The following is a 19980-nucleotide window of genomic DNA, read 5'->3' on the forward strand; positions in this document are numbered from 1 at the left end:
TAATTACCCGTTGAGCAGCTTCTTCGTTGGTATTCCATAAAGAAGAGTTAGTAAGTAGGTATTCTCAATAAAGCGACACGCATGTCGGTTCATGTTTAGCCTTATACCGACGACACGGATGCATAGCTCGATACCGACACGAAACATATCGCGTGGCACTCGAGAACGATGATGGGCGCGTGCAGGTCGTCAAAGTAGCAACGAGCTGCACGAGGAGGCTCGTGCATAATTAGGAACCGAGAGGGTAGCAAGCTTGGTTGGACGCGGGTTACGTGTTTGCGCAAGCCCGTGTACACAGCACGTGCACGCACCAACGGCAACAAGCTGCAACACTACGGATAGATATTCTTTTTTCCTCGTTCATTTATTTTTCTCTCTCTCTATTTTTGTCCGTGGTTCAGCAGTTCATGCTGTCTGGCTTTTTCCGCGGACGTTTGTTTGTCGAGCACATTTTTTTCCAGGGCTAACTCTTTCCTCGTTTTATTCCGATGGCATTTAAAGTACCGAAGTATCAAAATCGGAGACAACTCTTCGAACCGTAAAATCGGAACTGCGATTATACGCGCAGATTCTTATTATAGGAACTGGAATTATTGTATCTGTTATTCGGATTGCGTTTTAATAACAATAAGTGGTCAACTCTGAGATCGCGAGATCTCGCGACGGTCAGCGACAATTTTCGAGGGGCTCTTAATTAAAGTTAAGCCCATTAACATGCACCCGTACCAGTACACATTCTCGCGTGTCGCCGTTACGTAATTTTATCGGTGGATAAGCCGTTATCTCTGCGCGAGGTATCGGCTTGAATATGTCGCGTGTATACCACGATATTACTAGCTTAACAGGGACACCTACTATCCGTCATTTTCAACGCACAAGAATACGTAATTCTGTATCGATCAGCGGGAACACGGAATAAAACATTATCTCCTTTGTCAGATCCCATGAAATGTTAGTATCCCATTCGATATAAGCGAACAATTAGTACCTCTGCACGGACTCGTCTTACATACGTTATATTGACATACGCTTGACCACAAGCGTATAACTGCATATCATAATTTGTACCACGGTATAAATTTCGGCTCGAAATGGTAACACAGAAGACATTTAGTAACTTAAAGAACTGTACTCGTTAATACACGAGTGCCTAAATAAGGCAATTTAATGCGTGGTAATTCAACGCGCGGCAATATAACGAGAGGCAATGCAACGCGTCGTAATTCAACTCCTACAAATATAAGGTGTGAAAATTTCGGTGTGTAGCAATATAATGCGTGGCAATTCAACGCGCGGCGATATAACGCGAGGGAATACAATACGTGAAAAATCCGGCGCGTGGCAATATACCGCGTGGAAATATAGTGCGTGGAAATTCCGGCGCGTGGCAATATAACGCGTGGAAATATAATTCGTGAAAATTTCAATGCGTGGCAATATATCGCGTGGAAATATAATTTGTGAAAATTTCAATGCGTGGCAATATAACGCGTGGAAATATAGTGCGTGAAAATTCCGGCGCGTGGCAATATAACGCGTGGAAATATAATTCGTGAAAATTTCAATGCGTGGCAATATAACGCGTGGAAATATAATGCGTGAAAATTCCGGCGCGTGGCAATATAACGCGTGGAAGTATAACACGTGAAAATTCCAGCGCGTGGTAATATAACGCATGGAAATATTGTGTGTAAAAATTTCAACGCGTGGCAATATAACGCGTGGAAATATAATGCGTGAAAATTTCAGTGCGTGGCAATATAACGCGTGGAAATATAATGCATGAAAATTTCAGTGCGTGGCAATATAACGCGTGGAAATATAATGCGTGAAAATTTCAGTGCGTGGCAATATAACGCGTGGAAATATAATGCGTGAAAATTTCAGTGCGTGGCAATATAACGCGTGGAAATATAATACGTGAAAATTGCAGCGCGTGGCAATATAACGCGTGAAAATATAATGCATGAAAATTTCAACGCGTGGTAATGTAACGCATGGTAATTCAACGCGTGAAAATTCAGCACATGGCAATATAACGCGTAGTAATTCAACATGTAGAATTTTATAATTCGTAGTAATTCACCGAGTTTACATATACGTACATATACCTACGATGAATTTAGGAGCACAAATGCGACACAACGAATTAGATAAAGAAGTTTAAAAGGGTCCACACACAACATACAGGGCGGTTTCCTTCCCAGGAATTATGGTCCCTGGCCGTGTGTGGGCTGACCCCTCCGGTGTTCTCGTCGTCGCACGGAAGTTCACCATTAAAACAGCTGGATCGAGCCAGATCTCGCGAGACGAATCTAGCCAGTCTTCACTGTCACGGGTCTGACCTCGAGTCGGATATCCTTCGTGTGTAGACACGAGTAATCCTTGAGACACGAGGGGATTCAACGTCTAATAAAACGAGCTCACACTCCTGCGGGATCTGTTCCCTTTGGAAAGCTCGCGCCCTGGGAGACAAGAAACTCATAACGGGAAGCCAGAAGGCAAACTTGCGAAGTCGTGTATGATTCAACGTCAATTCCTTCGGGTCATCATTCATATAGTTATCCACTCTAAAATTAACTGGGAAGAAAACTTTAACTAGAAGAATTATTGTATGCAAAATTATTGAGCGAAATGGTAAGCTGTAATAATATAGATTATACTATTGATCTGTTTTTATTTGATAAACAGATATGGCAATAAGATTTCAGTATCGATCTCTTACGTATCTCTAGAGCAAAGTAAACGGTAGATAAAATGTGTTTGATTGCGTACAGATAGTATTTGTGCAATAACTGTATCGGTATACTAACATTAGCAGTATGTTTCATAAATTAAATTTGTATTTAAATACACGTCATTTGGCCGAGTGCCACGAACGCGCCAATATTGCGCCATCTTCCGATCAATGTACTACTATAATGTCCCGCCGAAAAGGGAAACCAGTGACGTGAAACGTTACGATATTATCGCTCGAGTATAGATACTTGAAATTTCTTAATGACGTTGTTATCACGGTAGATGACACACTTTCGAATCTAGCCACCATTTCATTATTTCTAATTATTTTCGTGGCTGGAATGAGGGACCCTGAAATCGAGGTCAACTGAAAGCTTCCGCTCGATTGACGCTTCATGTAAACAGGATTTCGCGTAACCGGAATCCAAATAAATCGAAGCGTCCATTGAAAGTTTCGCGAAAATACGTAACGTTAAAAGCACCGAATAGCGAAACTATCAAAATCGATAAGGCTTCGATCTATTTTTTGAGATGACCACAGCGTAAAAATAGCTCATTAGAATCCAAACATATTCTGATATTTCAAGCTTTCGACGGATTTCGCGTGATGACGTCAGCGACATCTGATGACGAAACTGTCATCGCTATAACCTCAAAATTTAACACTACGAAATTGTACAAGTAGTAAAATGCGTGAAAAACTGAACGCATGTTATTGAAAAGGATGACAGTCGACGTTGGACAACTAAAAGAGAAATTGCACGAGGAAATACAATGGAAACGTGTTCACGGCCCCCTGACACACATCGACTCGTTAAAATAACGACATAATGGCTAATTTAGCGATAATAAGCGCGAACCGTATCGTTCAAATTAGTGTCGAAGGTGAGACGAGAACGACAAAGAGGAACGTTTGAAGGAAAAAAAGGAGAAGAGACTGGCGTGTCACAACTTACTGCCCAACTTCTGATATCCATCTGTCGCCATCTTGTGGCCACTTTACGAAACGCTTTTCAAGTCAGGGCCGTGCATTGATCTTTCAACCGCTTCTAACCTTTGCAATACACTTCAACTAAATTTCACGGTCTAATCAAACATAAAACACGTTAAACTCTTGTTATTTAAACATTTTTATTATACTGTTATCTCATTTTTAAATAAATCAAAATAATGAAAATACTTGACAAGTAAACAAAATTTATAATTCCCCAAATTCTTAAAATTCAAAAATTTTCAAACTGAAGTTTGTAAATTCTCAAATATTTAATTCCTAAATTTAAAAATAGAAAAACCAGAAAATTTTATAATAGAAAAATTAAAAAATTAAGAAACTTGAAAAAATTTAAATTGCAATGAGGGTTTTCGTCCCGGGAGCAGTAAACCAAAATGGCGGGGCTGACGGTTAACATAAATTCCACAAGTGAAAGAAAATGCGATAAATAGATGAAAGATAGAATTTCCCTGCGAAGAAAACGATCAGCATCGTTGGAGATCAACGACCTTCGACAAAAACATTCACAATAGTCAAGGAAGCAATTGTAGAAGCGTACCTTTTAATGAGCGAAACGATCTCAATCGCGTTTTGTATTGCTCATTTTTTCTTTGAGGTCACGTAACAAAGAGGTTCACACGGCTAATCGGCATTGTCGCGGTCGTTTTCAAAAGGGGTTCAATTTTCTCTATTGCGGCTTTCATTGAGGGGACTACCCTTGTATCTTCGGAATTTAGGTCGAATGTATTACATAAAAATAAGACTGTTTTCGTGACGACGAATGGCGTGTTGCCAATGAAAAAACAAACTCGTTGAAATGTAGTCGGGGGACCATAAAAATATTCCGAATAAGGAAAAAGTTAAACTAATGATAATGCATATCGCATTTGGGTTCATCATAATACTAATTATCGCATAATTAAAAATAAGTTGTCATTTGGTTAGGTTAAGGTTAGATTACCCTTGGTCGAGATAGGTTAGGTCGGAGATAAATGGGCGCTGTACAGGTTAGGTTATGTCAGGTCGAATTTAGGTTAAGTACCTAACCAATTAGGATTTAAATTTATGAGTCACCACACTAATTACAATTATTGTATTTTCTACGTTATAATTTCTGTATCAGTTTACAATTTCAAATATAAAATAAAGTTGAACTATAGATTAGTACGCGTTATTAATTCGTTTGCAGTGGAATTTTTAAAGGAACTAAACGGGAATGGTAGATAAGCATTATCGCAAACTGTACACTATAACGAGAAGTGACACACTGATCCAAGAGCGTGACAAATTTATTTTTCTACGCATATTATGAATGAAGTTGAATTTCGCATGCTTTCCGTTTACGACTGCTGTCATTGAAATCTGTGGTTCATTGGAAAAAAATTGTAAGCGATGTTTGCTTCCGTTGATGCAATAAAATCATATAATTTTCCATAGCGAATTGAACGACATATATAAGTCAATTGTAATCCGATACGATATAAGATACCCTCGGGTAATATTATTAATACGTAGGAAACATATGTACGGTCGCTTAATGTACACCAACAAGATCCCTAAGCGACAAAACAACAAGCACGTATTGCATAGTCAAAGCCACGTGCATATTATTTTCCCGAAGGGAGAGAGAGAAATCGATCTATCAAATGCTGGATATCAGATCAAATTTCTTTTTTTTCAAGGACAACTCACGATTCTTTACTGATGCAATTACAACCATGACGCTTCCTTTATCACAAACTTATCCGAACAAACCTGTTTGCGAACGGTCAACGGAAAAGTCAACCTCAAGTAGTTACACAATCTTTATCTTAATAAAAATAAAACATCTATATATAATACAATGTAATATACTTTACTACTTTGTACGAACGTCTTATCTCAACGTTTGAATGTTAAGAATTTAATGATAAAAAACCAATAAAACGAAAGTTATCTATGTGAAGGGCGTGGTTTACCGGACAATATGACGTTCCTGTATGAAACACGACGCGTGGCTTGCCGCGAACCGAACGCGTCAGCGGCGATCCAGAATTCGATCAAGTAATCGATAACATTGAAAGATCGCGCGCGACGCGCTCGATTCAAGCGTTCCTCGCACAGCTGTTTTACGGTTACATCGTCGTCGAATCCATGTCGAAGATATATAGAAATAGAAACAACAAAAAATGTTACTGACCTCGGTCGCTAGCTTCCCTTTGGACGCCATCTTGACAACAACAATGGCCGCCGGTCGACGTTCCGACTACCTGCTGCACGCACGCTACACTTACGATCACCAACGAACTTTATCGCGAATATCCACGGTAATTACGGAGTTCGATGCCGGCAAAGCACACGCGCACGGTTCGTACGCGTTCACTCGCGAGAGAGAACGAACAAATATCGGTCGCGATCACGGTTTCGAAAACGATTCTTCACGCGGCCGGACCGAAATACACGTTGACGTCACGGCACGAAGCTTCTTTTCGTACTAAACGTACTACGAGGACTACGAGTTTACGAGCGACACGAAGGCACCCCGGCTCATCACAATTCTTCCCCCACCATTTTAACCGGCCGAACAAGTCCCTTTCACTCGCTCGCTCGATAATTATTATACGGTTACTTGCCCCCTCTCTTTCTTGCTTCGACACGTTTATATTCTTTCTCTATCGTATTTTCGCGCGAACGACACTCGCGACGCCCGTCTCATTCTCAATAACATTTCTTCGTCCCTCTTCGTGGCACGCTACCGGCATCCGAAGCGGCACGAAACGTTATCACTGACATTTTACCTTCTTCCAATCGCGATTACGAAAGCTATTCGAGATTTCTCCGCTTGCAGCATTTCCTCGTTCATCAACTAACTAGTCAATTTACGAGAGTTGAGGTTAGGTGTCACTCACTCGGGGACAATCGTTGCGTCACACTCTCTTTCTTTCTCTCGGTCGAGGATCCACCGGGAGCGAAGGGAGACCCGGCTTAATTCAAAGTGAATTAACCTTCCTGCACGGTTTTGCCCTCGCTGAACTCGCTTAGTTCAGCACGATCAAATGTCACGTACTTTCGATGAATTTCGAATCGCAGAAAAACGCGCCGACCTACTGCGCATGCGCGCGCACTTTCGAAGCAAACGTTCGAACTGCTGCATCGATAATCGATTTATTCGATAAATCACTGAAATTAATTTTAAATAACATAGAATATATAAAATATATTCCATTATTACATATAAAATTTTTAATTATGTAATTTATTAATTTATTAGTATATTCTAATAATTCATTAGTAAATTCTTTTTAAATATTAATACCACTATGGTCAATACTTTTTGTATATATAATCAACTGCAAATTTATTAAGATAATATCTGCGTTGTATTTATGTTTGTTATTTTTTATTTCAGCTTAATGGAGACGCAGTGTCGAAGTTAACTGTACGACATCGCCCGCGACCTGTTTATTTTCGGGCCGATTTGTATGCGAGGCACGCCCAGCTCCGGAATCATTATTGGCACATGGACTTCGTCTAGAATCGGTATTACATACGCGTGCCATAAAAAAGAAAAGTAGAAGACACGGATGGGTGTTGTCGAGACAGGGAGGTCGGAGGAAAAAGGAATATACACGAAGAAAAATGCCAGTCCTGTATAGCCTTGCGTGGGTCGGCAAATCCATTTGGTGCTCGTCCCCGTTCCACAGAGCGGAACCAGCGATGGCTACAAAACGGAAACAACCATAGAACTTTCGTCCCTTCATGAACGTACGAACAGTGCATGCACGCGTGTGCATACGCACTCCGTCTGATATAGTAATGTCAAGGACGAATGTTGGCCAATCGGTCAAGCTGACAAATTTGTAAACAGCTCTCCCGAGGTATACTCCCTTCGCACAAGAATGAACTGCGAGTTTGTGTACCTTGGGAACGGTCAATCAACTAATTCGATCAGATTAAATGGATGTACGCTAGTCCGAACACCGTTTAGGATACAAATGGAAGTTTTGAAACGAAAACGTTTGTAGCCGATCAGAAATTTTATTTCACGTGGATGACTAAGAAAAATCTTTGCTACTCTTGAACATATTCATGCGAAAACCTAGTATGTTTCGACCTCTTGACAACCATAGTTGCAGCGTTAAAAAAAATGTAGCACATAATTTATATTTGTGTAACGGAGTATATTATAGTCTCTCGTTTCCTGTTGATACTTTTTCATTAATTAACGTTCCGCGTTCATAAATCATAAAGCGAAGGGAGAAATAATTGACTAAAACCGGGAGTAAAATTTCTGATGAAATTATCCGGTGTGATTATAAATGTTCGATAAATATTCATTAGAGTGAGCTTGCATCACAGCGTTATTTATCGATGCAATTTTGCCTCGATATTTCATAAGAGAACCGATGACAATTTATATTTCAATCGGTGCAAAGACTGGTTTAGATATGATCTACTTTTATACTTTTTATGATGAACATTTGTTATAAATAAAATTTTTATTGTATGTGAGAATAATTTATTTTACCTTGTTTAATGTGTGTAATGTGTGTGATGTATGTGTAGTATGTGTGTGATGTATGTGTATGATGTATGTTTAGTATGTGTGTGATATATGTGTAGTATGTGTATGATGTATGTTTAGTATGTGTGTGATGTATGTGTAGTATGTGTGTAATGTATGTACAGTATGTGTGTGATGTATGTGTAGTACATGTATGATGTATGTTTAGTATGTGTGTGATATATGTGTAGTATGTGTGTAATGTATGTACAGTATGTGTGTGATGTATGTGTAGTACATGTATGATGTATGTGTAGTATATGTGTGATGTGCAAAGTATGTGATGAATATGGTAACAAAAAATAAAATTGATGTAATCTTGCAAATGTGTAGAGAACAAAAATTGTGAAAAGTGGGAAGTATTTAAAAATAACGTTGCATAATAAATTTGTTAAACATTAATGTCATGTAGAATTTTGCAATAGAATAAAACTAAGAGTAAATCGGTGATCTTTGCTGAGACATGAAATTGAAAGGGTCTGAAATATGATCATTTAGATCGGAAAGCTATTATTGTTCGCGTTAAAAGCGAGTTCAAAGGTGTCGCTAGATATCTTCGGAGCGATGCGACCGGGTCGATCGTTGTGCAGGGATGTGGGTCAGGCATACGCCCGAACCCCCTGGATTTTCATCTCGTCCCTTTCTCCAGCAAACATACGTATGTAGCACGTAATTTTGACGTAAGATCGCTCATCCCTTTCTCCATTGAAATTCATCCCTTACCTTGCGATGTCACGAAATAAATATTAAAGGTTCACCCTTAGAAACTCATCGATTCCAGAATGCATCATTGTATTACTTTTACTGGTAACTTCTTAAGAGTCAAATTTCGAGATATGTTTATGCAAATATATTGCTATAGAAAATTGACATATACAAGGATTCATGTTTAGGGAGTTAGTAGATGAAACATTGACTAATATGTTGGGATATACATTTGCATATGTATTACATATGTATATGTATATGCACATATGTTTATACATATGCATGTGTGCAACATAAAATTATATTATATTCACACATATGTTTCATAAACTTATACATGTACATATACATGTACATATACATGTACATATGTTTATACATATGCATGTGAACAACATAAAATTAGATTATATTCACACATATGTTTCATAAGCTTGTACATGTACATATACATATGCATGTGTTCAACATAAAATAATATTATATTCACACATATGTTTCATATGCTTGTACATGTACATATACATGTACATATGTTTATACATATACATGTGTACAACATAAAATTATATTACATTCACACATATGTTTCATAAACTTATACATGTACATATACATATGCATGTGTACAACATAAAATTATATTATATTCACATATGTTTCATAAACTAATGTACAAAATGAAGGCAGTAGAACAAGTTTAAATTCTAATATTACGTACATTGAAGTGAAATATCATTTATCATGATACATTAATAGAATGTATCATAGTCGATACAGCTGGTTAACTTTGAGAAACACGAAATTTTTCAGCCCGTTTGCTAAAAAGGACATCTGCGAATGTTCGATAATGAAGAGTGGAATAAATTGTCCACGAGGAAACAGAGACAATAAAACTTAACCGGTCAATAAAATTTAATGCTTTATGAAACAATTATACGTTATACAATGAATGTCATGTCGCCAATCGAAGTGGTCCTTTGTACAGCTTAGTCGACAACTTTAGCAGGGATTCTGATACACGCCTGGGACTGCGATCGTTCGTCAAGCAGAGAAAGTTGGATCGTCAAAGAAACTTTAGGGTAGCTCTTCTCAATGGGCATCTTAAGTTTGTAGACAGCAACTTCGCCCTTTTCCAATGGGCATCTTGAGCTTTCCAAATCCATGCAAGCGTTCTGTTGTGGCAGGGGATATTTCACGTGGATTTTGCCCAGCTCAACGTCCACATCGGGTTTCAGGGATTTCGTGTTCTGCGCTGTAATGTTATACGGTTCGTTTGTAACTTCTGCGAATTTCGCTCAGAGATAATCGTTCGATTAGTGTTGTAACGGGACGGAGAAATTGGAGACGTATAATATTGGATGTTTTAGGTATCTTGCGGAATAGAGGAAGTTTTCAATTTTGAGGGGAGAGATGAAGCTGTGTTGTAGATTTCTAAGTTTCAAGTCTCTAAATTTCTCAAGTTCCTAAATTCTCAAAGTCCAAGTTTCTAAGTTACAAAATACACAGATCTCAAATTCCCAAAATTCTATAGTTTTAAGTTTCCAAATTCTCAAGATTCCAATTGTCAAAATTTCTACGCTTCCAAATTCCCAAATCCTCTAATTACCAAGTCCTCGAATTCCCAAATTCCCAAAGTTCTATAGTTTTAAGTTTCCAAATTCTCAAGATTCCAACTGTCAAAATTTCTAAGCTTCCAAATTCCCAAATCCTCTAATTACCAAGTCTTCGAATTCCTAAATTCCCAAAATTCTATAGTTTTAAGTTTCCAAATTCTCAAGATTCCAACTGTCAAAATTTCTAAGCTTCCAAATTCCCAAATCCTCTAATTACCAAGTCCTCAAATTCCCAAATTTCCAGATTACTGAATTTTCAAATCCCTAAATTTTCAAATTTCTAAAAGTCCAATTCTCGGAACCCCTACCTCGAAATCCCTAAACCCATAAATCCCCTCCCTCTAAATCCCTAAATCCCCAAGTCCTCAATTATTGCAATGCAACACAATTTGCCTCCGTTACTTACTGACTCCGAAGGTGATGCGTGCTTCGACATCGGTTCCCCTCTTGAAGTTGCAAGGAAGAGAATTACATCCTGAGATAACCACGCTTTTAGGTGCAGGTTGACCAGAGCAGGTCTGGAAGTTCGATTGCATGGAGTCGGCAACGAAGAACGCTACCAGGATGAGTGCTGCACAAAACAAGTTTCATTGCGTTATAATAGATTTATGGATTGTTTTATGGATACTCGAACAATCGTTATACAGATAAAACGTACACAGTTGTGGATAATCAAAATAGCTCAGATGTTTCAATAAAAACTGACACTGTAATTTTATATAATAAATAAAATTGCAAATATACAAAACTGAAAATTACAGCTGTATAATATATTTCCTATTACTTTAATATAGAAACATGTACTAAATTATATAGTAATGTAGTAATATGTACAGTTAGTTGGGACACCCTGTGTGGGGTTTAGAGCATTTATCCACGATACTGAAATATTATCACTATAACACTGTCAACACTATGTTAAAATATCGAGAACATTAAAATGTTGAAAATGTATATTAATCTTCAGAGTCTCATCTATTCAGAGTCTTATCTATGTTGTCACTCATAACACTATTAATATAGAAATGTAACATAAAGTACACTAAAATATAATTGTAAATATAATATAAAAAAATATGAGCAAAGTGTACCAAAGGGCAGAAAGCCATTACATACCGTAAGTAAGGTAAGCCATTTTGCTGATGTGGATGTCGCTGTTTCGGATGCTGACAACTGTGACTGTTTCCGAATTCCACCAACGTATTTATTGGCCCGTGCTATCTAATCGAATAGCGATCAAAAAACGTGATGTCGTAATCGCCGTTTTGAAACACTTCAGATGCACACCTGATCATTCAAAGAGTCCACCTGCACGATAGATAAAAAGTATTAGACAAAATACTCTACTTCGATAGTGTTTACGCGTCACTTAGAAAAATTCTATAATTGTTCGATAAATTGAATTTGCGCAGGTGGCTCGGGAAATTAGTTGCATTACGTCGAGTCCTGTGATTTCTTGTCATGGTAGATAATTATTTATCGGGAGTTCATAATTGTGATACACGTAAATCGAGGAATTTAGTTAAAAATATCCGCACGTGGATAGATAAGCTTTCAGGTGGCACAGTTTACAATTTTTAATCTTGGGTATCTGAAAAAGTCTTGATTCGAATCTTACAAGGAAACATATCGAACCGCGACACACCGATTTTTATGAAACTTATGTGAAAGATAGTTCTCAAGAAAATATTTGACAGGTATTTTTTTTATCGGCCATCGTTCGCATTGAAGGGGTGAAAATAGCCCTCGAAGTTGGAGGTTGAAATCATATTTTTGGGAATATCTCCGGAATTAAAGAAGATAATTGAATTCTTTTTTTTTTGTAAATTGTTCGTCTTTAATAGGAGAAGTTTCATTAAAATCGGTGTGGCGCGGTTCAATATGTTTCCTTGTTAGATTTGATTATTTTATTACGTCATTGTAGGACGAAAACCTATCAAAATTTGTATCTATTTCAAAAGTAGATATTTCAATAGTTCAGCAATGGTCAGGTTTTAAAATCAGAGTACTTTTTGATATAGGTATCTTTTAATTCTAATTTTGCTGTTATCAGTATTAATATATTTATAGTAGTAATACCAAGTTTTAAAAATTATCATTACAGTTAAATCATTTTCTAATTCTAACAGGGTACAAGTTTAAATATAAATGATAAAATCTTGTAAACAAAAATGTCTATACGACTAAGACTATGACGAATTTGTTGAACTTCAGTAATGAGCGATCGTTGTTGATAACCACGTGTGATCGATTTCTTCCATTAAAACCAGGTGTTCCAATGCAGGTGTTGAGTTAACCAGGAATTAACGATTATTCGTCATTCAGACGGCTGGCAATCGCAATCTTAATCGAAGGCAGTTCAGTCAAGACATTCGTCCGTGCGGTCGCGATTTTCCTGAAAACAATTGAAGAGTAAGCTGTTAGAATCTCAACTTGTTTTGTTCAAAATTGTCTAATTAATTTTTGACTTCTCAATTTTAAAGCAACAATTTTACTTCATATATTTTACTTTACAAGCTCTTGAAATCTTTACCGTACTATATTTTATATTTTCGTAACTTTAACAGATTAATTTATTTACGCAAAGTCGACGAATTAAGTTATCTAACTCGTGTCCTTGATTAGTATAATTCAGAGCTATACTAAAGTCAGGATGTCCTCAAAGAAGGAGTTAGGACAAGAAAGGATTCGATAGCTAATAAAACGAGCTCCTGTGGGACGTGTTTCTTTTGGAATTTCGAACTATGTTTCCCTACGAGACAGTAAGCTCGTAACGCGAATCTAGACAACGTGATAAGCTTGCAAAGTCGTGTGTGATTCAACTACGATACCTGAGGGCCTCGATATGGCTCTCAAGTTTTTCCCTATCGGTGAGAAAGGTTTACTTGCTGGAGAAAAGCTTAGAAGTAACTTAGAGTACTTAGGTATCTTTAATATGTTTATTACTGGTTTCATGATCTAACTTATGTAACAAATTTCATTTCGAATTAATATATTGCCATATATTAAACATAAATTGTATCAAACATATGTTATTTACTTATTGGTAAAAAACATTTATATACATCCTCCAATTATTCTTATTTTCAGCTTCTGTTTTATATATTCAAATAAAATGATCAAGTGTTTCCTCTTGGATTGGTCCTGGGCCCTTCCACGGAGGTCCTCGAACAAATTTCAGGACCAGCATATCGCTGAGACACGTGGGGGTGATCGCAAACAACGTGTGGTAAATAAAATATCTCCACGACTCGTTTCTGAAACAAGGTTCCGATTAATTAATAACGCTCCTCTAACGTTGATTGGAGATAGCTCCAGGCAGATAATGATCCCCGTATTAAACGAAGAATGCGGTAGCGTAAGCTGTTTTGAACTTGTGCAAGCGAATAGTTTAGTCAACACTTTCATTCCTGTGGTCACGGTTTCGGCTCGTAACAATCGGAGAATTGTTTACGTTTTCAGAAACTTGCGGATCGTTTCAAGAAATTTTACGGATCACGTTTTATCGGAATATCTCAACTTTTCGATAATACTGAAAGTGTTGATAAAATTATTCAAATAGAGAACGTACTTGTAAATCGCTGATGGATACTTGTCGAGGAGAGCACCTTCGAATATTTTGTAGATCCGCGAATCTTGCAGCTTTTCCAATTTTGACCCTTGCGTCACGGACGTGAAGTATTGAAAATAGCTGCTTAAATAATCGCCGTAAAAGCTTTGTGCTTCCTTAGGCATCGAGTCTAACATTTCCTGCGTGTGTTCCGTTTGGCGTGCCATTATGTTGCTCTCCCCTATGAAGGAACCTGCAACATGCAAATTTATTACTTATCTGTGCAGTTTTTATCTTGTAAAAATTTGGAGATTTGAGGATTTGAAAAATTGAAGAATTTGAGGATTTATGGATTTTGTAGATACTAATTTATAAATTTAAAAGTTCTAAGTAACTAACTTAGAAAGTTAGAAATTTAAAAAACTGAAGGTTTGTGAATTTGAAAATTTTTATATTTTTAAACTTGTAACCTCAGCAATTTGAAAATTTCTAGATATCTAACATAAGTCTAATTTCACTATTAAGTCTAGTATAACAACAAGTTCACCATAATCTCAGCCAAATTATATCAACATAATCCTTATAGATCCAGCCATTGTATCACCATACATAGCTCCCTCTATATGGCCACTTTCAATAATATTTCCTTTTCAAAATTATAACAAAAATCGACCATATTTCTAGCTCTATTTTTTAAACAAATAACCTCAAGTTTATACAGCTCTACTAACCAGGAATAAAGCAAACGACCTTGACGCCATATTTTTTCACCTCCAACCTAAGGGCTCTCGCCCAGGCAGTGAGTCCAGCCTTCGTTCCACTGTAAGTCGCAACTCCAGGAATGGGCTGGATGTTACAATGGCTCGAAATTACGATAATCCTGCTAGAATGAGCGCGGATTATCGGCATCAGTTCTCGAGTGATTCTCATAGACCCTAGTAAGTTCACTTCCACTTGATTTCTGATCTGCTCGTCCGTTTGCCATTCGAATTCTCCGAAGATCATCACAGCGGCGTTATTGATCAAACATCGTAACTCTAAACAGATTCCAGAATGATCTATTTATCGATCGAGCCTTAATCTTTGTATAAAAGATGGTTGGGTATATCTTTGAATTGCGTACCTAAATTTTCTTCGCTTAATAACATTTGTACGGAGGTGGCGAAATGTGAGACATTTTGGGGTTTCGTAACATCGAGGGAGTAAACAAACACACCCTCCTGTAGTAGCTTCGAAGCACCGGGTCCATTGATTTGCAACACGCTGGCAATTACGGTTGCTCCGAGCTGTCGACAATGTAGAGCCAAACTGTATCCTAATCCCGAATCGCAACCGATTATGATAATAGCTTGATTCGGGGATATTTTGTCCCGAGACTTGACGCGACAGTACAAGTACGTTCCACCTGCAATATAAGCGTTTTGATATTAATTGATTGCTTGAAAAAGTCTTACATTCATACTCTTGGATGTAATATGCCTTATAAAGTATTCTGCTTGTATTATGAATCTTTATATTGTGCTCTTCAGTTTTATCCACGTTCCGCAAGTAGTACTTCTGTCCTCATCTAGCGGTGAGTATGGAAGGTCAACAAAGTAGAAAACTACCTCTTTTTCTAAATAAAGAAACTTCAGAAAACCATCATGCTCCAATATTTTGCTAATGACTAAATTTTGTTACGTTCTTTCTTGCGAGAAGATATCTGAGAATTTTTGACAACTCAAAAGAAAACGCCACCTAGCGGTAGAAAGCGGGAACTAATTAAATTACAGTTTCAAAAGTGCGTAGTTCACCCTGTTCGCCGGAGAGATGGCGCTACTTGTTCAATTTTTATAAAAATTCGATTTTATTGATAATTATGCTATATATTTATCGTATATTTATTAATATTGACTTTCTACTGTTTGCAATATATTCCGTGGGTCCGAAAATGCATTGGTAATATATTTAAAAAATTAGCGGGTAATTTGAATACTTTATCGTAGTACTTGAAATTCAAACGAATATATCAAACGAATTCATCAAAATCATTCTTGTATTTATTTTCTATTCGAATACAAATAATATTTAAAGGCAGTTGTTTACTTTTTACAGAAATAGAGTATTATTTTGTATAAGATATGTTTGTTAATAAACGAATAACAAATTCAATTTTGAAGTTGCAATATCCTTACCAATGTAACATAGGGACACGGTCGGTAGCAGATACTTGTATCCTCTGTTCCATAAATGAACCAGGCCAATTGCAGCAGTTAAATCAACTGTGAGTATTGTAAAGTTCCTTTTTACACACTTTGTTAATTTACTGTTCATCACAGATCCCACTAATCCCATCGTTAATTTATTTATTTATCATTCAATCAAAATACTTATTTTCTAATTTACCGGTTTCTACTGTAGTGTGTTATAGTTTCATACTGCAAAACAAAACTGATATTCGATAGCGCTTACAAAACGCTTGTGTAGCACAAACAAAATTCGAATTACACGTTATCGTGATATGTCTGTTTACTAATAAAGAAGAGTGTTCTTTGTTACAGTTTAAAAATAAAACACGTGTTTGTGTATTAATGTATGGATATACATAAATCGTTAACTTGATTAGTATTTGATGAATAATAAGTATGCAAAAATTGAACGGAGATAGGCACTTGAGACGAAACGATGGTGTCCTTGTCCTGATCACAAATGGCTGCTATGGAACACGAAAAAAGAAACAGTTAAATCTCCCCACTCTTCCGCCATCGATTGTGATCATCTTTTTTGAAATTTAAAACGATATGTTTCGACGCTTTAAAATGCCCATGGATTAAGTGTTTTCTTTTTTTTATGGAATACCTCAACTTTAGAGGTGACTCGAGATACTACTCTATGCTGCTAAGAGGTTTTAATATTTCATGAACAAATATTTCCCGCATCAGTCGCTAGACTCCTGCTTGAATTGTAAATGCTGTCACGCTTCACAAGAGTAAATGGAATGCAGTACATTTCCTAACTTCCACTACTCTTACAATGCTGTTTTACACAAATAAAAAAATTAATATTACACTAGAATTATGTTTCTTTAATGAGTATATATAATTCTAATTACTTCCAAGAGGTGGGAAATATTAAAATTAATAGGAAGGAAATGACAATTAGGAATATTGCAATACTGTTACAAATTTACTTACTTACTATTTGAAAACAAATAAATTAGCGTTTCTAATTAAAATCACTATCACAATTACAAAATTTTCTCAATATACAATTCACTCCTACTGCAATGGAATTGACAAATGATTTTTCGGTTTTCATCCTTCGTACGTAATAGTAAAAAAAGTATGGTTTATATGTAATTATAATGCATAGTTTTTTGAAAATTTGTAAGTCTTGCAAAGTGAAATATACAGCTTAATATTAAGGCATACTTTACATAAAAATTAACAAATCGTAAGGCTAGCAGTACACTGTATCTTAAGCTAATTCTTCTTTCAAAACAAAATCATGCTTCAGTCGATACATATTCCCTTGACTGTGGTTGACAATTATTTCGCTATCTTACAAACATTTGTTATTACTTCCACGTGTTATACCTTTCATGTATCCATTCCTTTCCACTGTTCCTTTGAAAGTAGGGAGTGTATTAAATACCAGCCTGTTTATCGGCTACTCTAACATTAGGATTCGCGTCCAGATCGTAAGTGGGATCGCCATCCGTAGCCATCCTCCCGAGCCAGGAGAATAAAATTACAATTCCCGTAAAAGCTAATATTCCCATAAGAACTATCATGGCATATCTTTTGTACAATGGCCCAGTCGTGTTTCTACGTCTCGTTGGTGGACTTGCTATAAGCTTCCACCACCTCAAAAACCATTCGATAGCCGACTTTCTTCTGTATTTATTTTCATCGTGATCAAACGATATCTCTTTCGGATCGTCGTACGCTTCGCAAACTTTTCTCGAAGTAGGAGTCGATAAACCCCCGGATGAATCAATACTTACAATCGAATACGGAGGGCCAATTTTTTGATTATTTAAATGCACATTGTTTATATTAGTGTGTACTGAATTTGCATTACTATTGGAACGAGATGTGGCTACTGTTGGAGATAAATTTGTTGTATGATTTTGATATGATGTAGTTTCAACTCTCAATGAGGGACGCTCCTGTTCTGGCTTTTGTTCTCTTTCTTCGCTGAGCTAGAACACAAAATATATAGAATAAGTAAATGTATATAGAAAATTTTATATACAATCATTTATCATATATACCAAAGGTAAGCCAAGCCCGGCACGTGCCCAATTGACACTTCCTAATTTTTCTCTCAACACATCTGCCACAGGAGATACTAGTTTTCCATCTGGAAAAATACACTCTTTACAATTGGGACATGTGTATCCTGCTGGTGCTGTCGTTGCTGGCAGTTCTCTGGCATATTTATCCAAACATGCCCAATGAAACATATCATAGCATGTTAATCGAACACAATCTCCTTCGCTCAAGTTCACAGAACATAATGTGCAAACTGGATTATAGTCATGATCATGGAGCCACAAAATATATGATTGTACAATGCACTGAAATAAATAAAAATAAAGGCAGTGTTAGTAAAATATTTAAACAGTGTTAGTAATTAATTTGATTTGTAATATTAATCTCTTAACCTATCGGTGTCGATCAAATTTATTTTTTATGAGTAAACATACACTTCACGAATTTTTTATTAAGAATAAATAATATACCTTCGGATGATTTGTAACCATACAATGCTCACAAACATTAACACGGTGTTCAAAACAAAACAGATTTGTGACTCTCCTTTTCGGACACTTGCACAGCCCCATATTTTCATGAAATTACGCGATTAATACAATAAATAAATTACAACAACATGTAACGAAAACCTATTTAATTAAGAAAATTGTTACGAAGGAATATCTTCACATGACATATCGTGATCTTATGACAACTTGAGGTGTACGATGTGACACGGCTTCCATGTTTCATCGGCCACGTCGTCCAACATTTTCTGTGAAAGATACAAAAGAATGGACCAATCAAATTTCTCCATTTCTACGGTCAGCAAATAAACAATCTCTTTTACAAAAGATTTGCATTGCACTATTTATCCAAGTGCATAGAAAACTGTTTTCGGTAAAAAGAAATTTTTAAACAAATAATTCTGTGAAGTACTTGTTTAATATAAAATTTCTTTCTAACCAAATAATCTTATGTACATTACAATTATTATCAGAGTTCCTGTTTATAATTCAAAATTTTTATGGTAAAAGAAAGATAAGAAAATGTGTAAAGTTTATGTGTAGAAACCTCCTATATGCAGGTATGATAAAACAGGAATGTTTGATAAGTAAGTTTTCTGTTTCACCAGATTCTCTGTTCACTGCTAGGTAGCAGCAGCTGTACAATTTTTAACCATTCATTGATATATGTAAAACTAAAAAATGTGTCAAAATAATACTGAAACATGGGAGCCTTCATTATCAATATAAGGAAAAGCGGGCAACTTCAAGATTTCAATCAGTAAATTTGTTAATTTATAGACTTTCAAATCTAAAAAGTTAGAACCTTTCAAATTCATAACTTTTAAATTTTAGAATTTAAAACTGAACAAATTTAGAGATTCAGAAATTATGAAAGTTGAGGACTTAGAAATTTTTTAATTTGTATATTTGATTCTTAAAAAGGTAAGTCCTTTGAGACCTCTTAAATCAAAGGAAGTCTACGTTATTTTTATAAAAAATCTAGAGTATTTTTTCTTATTCAAAACAGTATATAATATTTGATAATTGTATCTGCATCATTGAATGCTCCGTACAACAGATACCAGC

At 36.3% G+C, this 19980-nt stretch overlaps 4 protein-coding genes and 3 long non-coding RNA genes across 14 annotated transcripts in view; 3 read left to right on the forward strand and 4 right to left on the reverse strand.

Moving 5' to 3' along the window:
• Atpalpha (sodium/potassium-transporting ATPase subunit alpha) overlaps nucleotides 1-6762 on the reverse strand; it is a 132397-nt gene extending 125635 nt beyond the window's left edge. For 2 of the 6 annotated variants that reach the window (XR_013039581.1, XR_013039580.1), the window contains exon 1: nucleotides 5910-6762. Coding sequence is in view for 4 of the 6 variants with exons in the window: in XM_076536330.1 (XP_076392445.1) it covers nucleotides 5910-5939 (30 nt within the window). In the remaining 2 variants the exon portion in view is untranslated. The remainder of the gene's footprint in view (nucleotides 1-5909) is intronic. The other 4 variants (XM_012290257.2, XM_012290255.2, XM_076536330.1 and 1 more) reach the window with 3 other exon arrangements.
• The window catches only part of LOC143265247 (uncharacterized), a 40317-nt gene extending 31596 nt beyond the window's left edge, over nucleotides 1-8721 (forward strand). Inside the window, exon 2 of the long non-coding RNA XR_013039583.1 lies at nucleotides 7119-8721. This is a non-coding gene — a long non-coding RNA (uncharacterized LOC143265247). The remainder of the gene's footprint in view (nucleotides 1-7118) is intronic.
• Nucleotides 2658-5669, forward strand: LOC143265254 (uncharacterized). Its single transcript, XR_013039594.1, has 2 exons — nucleotides 2658-5115; nucleotides 5413-5669. It is a non-coding gene; the product is annotated as an uncharacterized LOC143265254 (long non-coding RNA).
• A 1159-nt stretch (nucleotides 8722-9880) lies between the features above and the next one.
• Nucleotides 9881-12581, reverse strand: LOC100880611 (NPC intracellular cholesterol transporter 2 homolog a). The gene is made up of 3 exons (XM_076536340.1): nucleotides 11714-12581; nucleotides 11004-11168; nucleotides 9881-10236 (listed from the first exon to the last, which is right to left on the reverse strand). Exons 1-3 carry the CDS (start codon nucleotides 11730-11732, stop codon nucleotides 9971-9973), a joined length of 450 nt encoding a protein of 149 aa, XP_076392455.1. The 5' UTR covers nucleotides 11733-12581; the 3' UTR covers nucleotides 9881-9970.
• Nucleotides 12582-12606: 25 nt separating this feature from the next.
• Nucleotides 12607-17159, reverse strand: sro (SDR family oxidoreductase shroud). Of its 3 annotated transcripts, none has more exons than XR_013039582.1 (6): nucleotides 16322-17158; nucleotides 15271-15552; nucleotides 14879-15184; nucleotides 14169-14400; nucleotides 13638-13854; nucleotides 12607-12992 (listed from the first exon to the last, which is right to left on the reverse strand). XR_013039582.1 is itself a non-coding variant. In XM_076536335.1 (6 exons), exons 2-6 carry the CDS (start codon nucleotides 16479-16481, stop codon nucleotides 13704-13706), a joined length of 1131 nt encoding a protein of 376 aa, XP_076392450.1. In that variant the 5' UTR covers nucleotides 16482-16842; nucleotides 16986-17159; the 3' UTR covers nucleotides 13523-13703. The 3 variants fall into 3 exon arrangements, 2 of the variants coding, with proteins under 2 accessions (XP_076392450.1, XP_076392449.1); XM_076536335.1 differs by lacking the exon at nucleotides 12607-12992 and having other exon boundaries at nucleotides 13523-13854; nucleotides 16322-16842; nucleotides 16986-17159; XM_076536334.1 differs by lacking the exon at nucleotides 12607-12992 and having other exon boundaries at nucleotides 13523-13854.
• On the forward strand, nucleotides 12878-13608 carry LOC143265253 (uncharacterized). Its single transcript, XR_013039593.1, has 2 exons — nucleotides 12878-13009; nucleotides 13165-13608. It is a non-coding gene; the product is annotated as an uncharacterized LOC143265253 (long non-coding RNA).
• A 132-nt stretch (nucleotides 17160-17291) lies between the features above and the next one.
• LOC100880723 (zinc finger protein-like 1 homolog) lies at nucleotides 17292-19160 on the reverse strand. Its single transcript, XM_003705376.3, has 3 exons — nucleotides 18874-19160; nucleotides 18403-18708; nucleotides 17292-18330 (listed from the first exon to the last, which is right to left on the reverse strand). The coding sequence occupies exons 1-3, from the start codon at nucleotides 18973-18975 to the stop codon at nucleotides 17773-17775; spliced, it is 966 nt and encodes a 321-aa protein (XP_003705424.1). The 5' UTR covers nucleotides 18976-19160; the 3' UTR covers nucleotides 17292-17772.
• Nucleotides 19161-19980: the final 820 nt, after the last annotated feature.

The sequence above is a fragment of the Megachile rotundata genome, chromosome 10 (assembly GCF_050947335.1).
Source record: "Megachile rotundata isolate GNS110a chromosome 10, iyMegRotu1, whole genome shotgun sequence".
In the NCBI taxonomy this organism is placed as follows: Eukaryota; Metazoa; Arthropoda; class Insecta; order Hymenoptera; family Megachilidae; genus Megachile; species Megachile rotundata.

Coding starts and splice junctions, on each gene's coding strand:
- LOC100880611 (XM_076536340.1), bottom strand. Junction 10,237..11,003: donor ACGCATCACCTTCGGAGTCA/GTAAGTAACGGA, acceptor ATAACATTACAG/CGCAGAACACGAAATCCCTG.
- sro (XM_076536335.1), bottom strand. CDS start 16,481: ATGGGATTAGTGGGATCTGTGATGAACAGTAAATTAACAAAGTGTGTA. Junction 15,553..16,321: donor CGTGTCCCTATGTTACATTG/GTAAGGATATTG, acceptor CTTATATTGCAG/GTGGAACGTACTTGTACTGT. Junction 15,185..15,270: donor ATTAAGCGAAGAAAATTTAG/GTACGCAATTCA, acceptor GAATCTGTTTAG/AGTTACGATGTTTGATCAAT.
- LOC100880723 (XM_003705376.3), bottom strand. CDS start 18,975: ATGGGGCTGTGCAAGTGTCCGAAAAGGAGAGTCACAAATCTGTTTTGT. Junction 18,709..18,873: donor TGGTTACAAATCATCCGAAG/GTATATTATTTA, acceptor TATTTATTTCAG/TGCATTGTACAATCATATAT. Junction 18,331..18,402: donor CCGGGCTTGGCTTACCTTTG/GTATATATGATA, acceptor TTTGTGTTCTAG/CTCAGCGAAGAAAGAGAACA.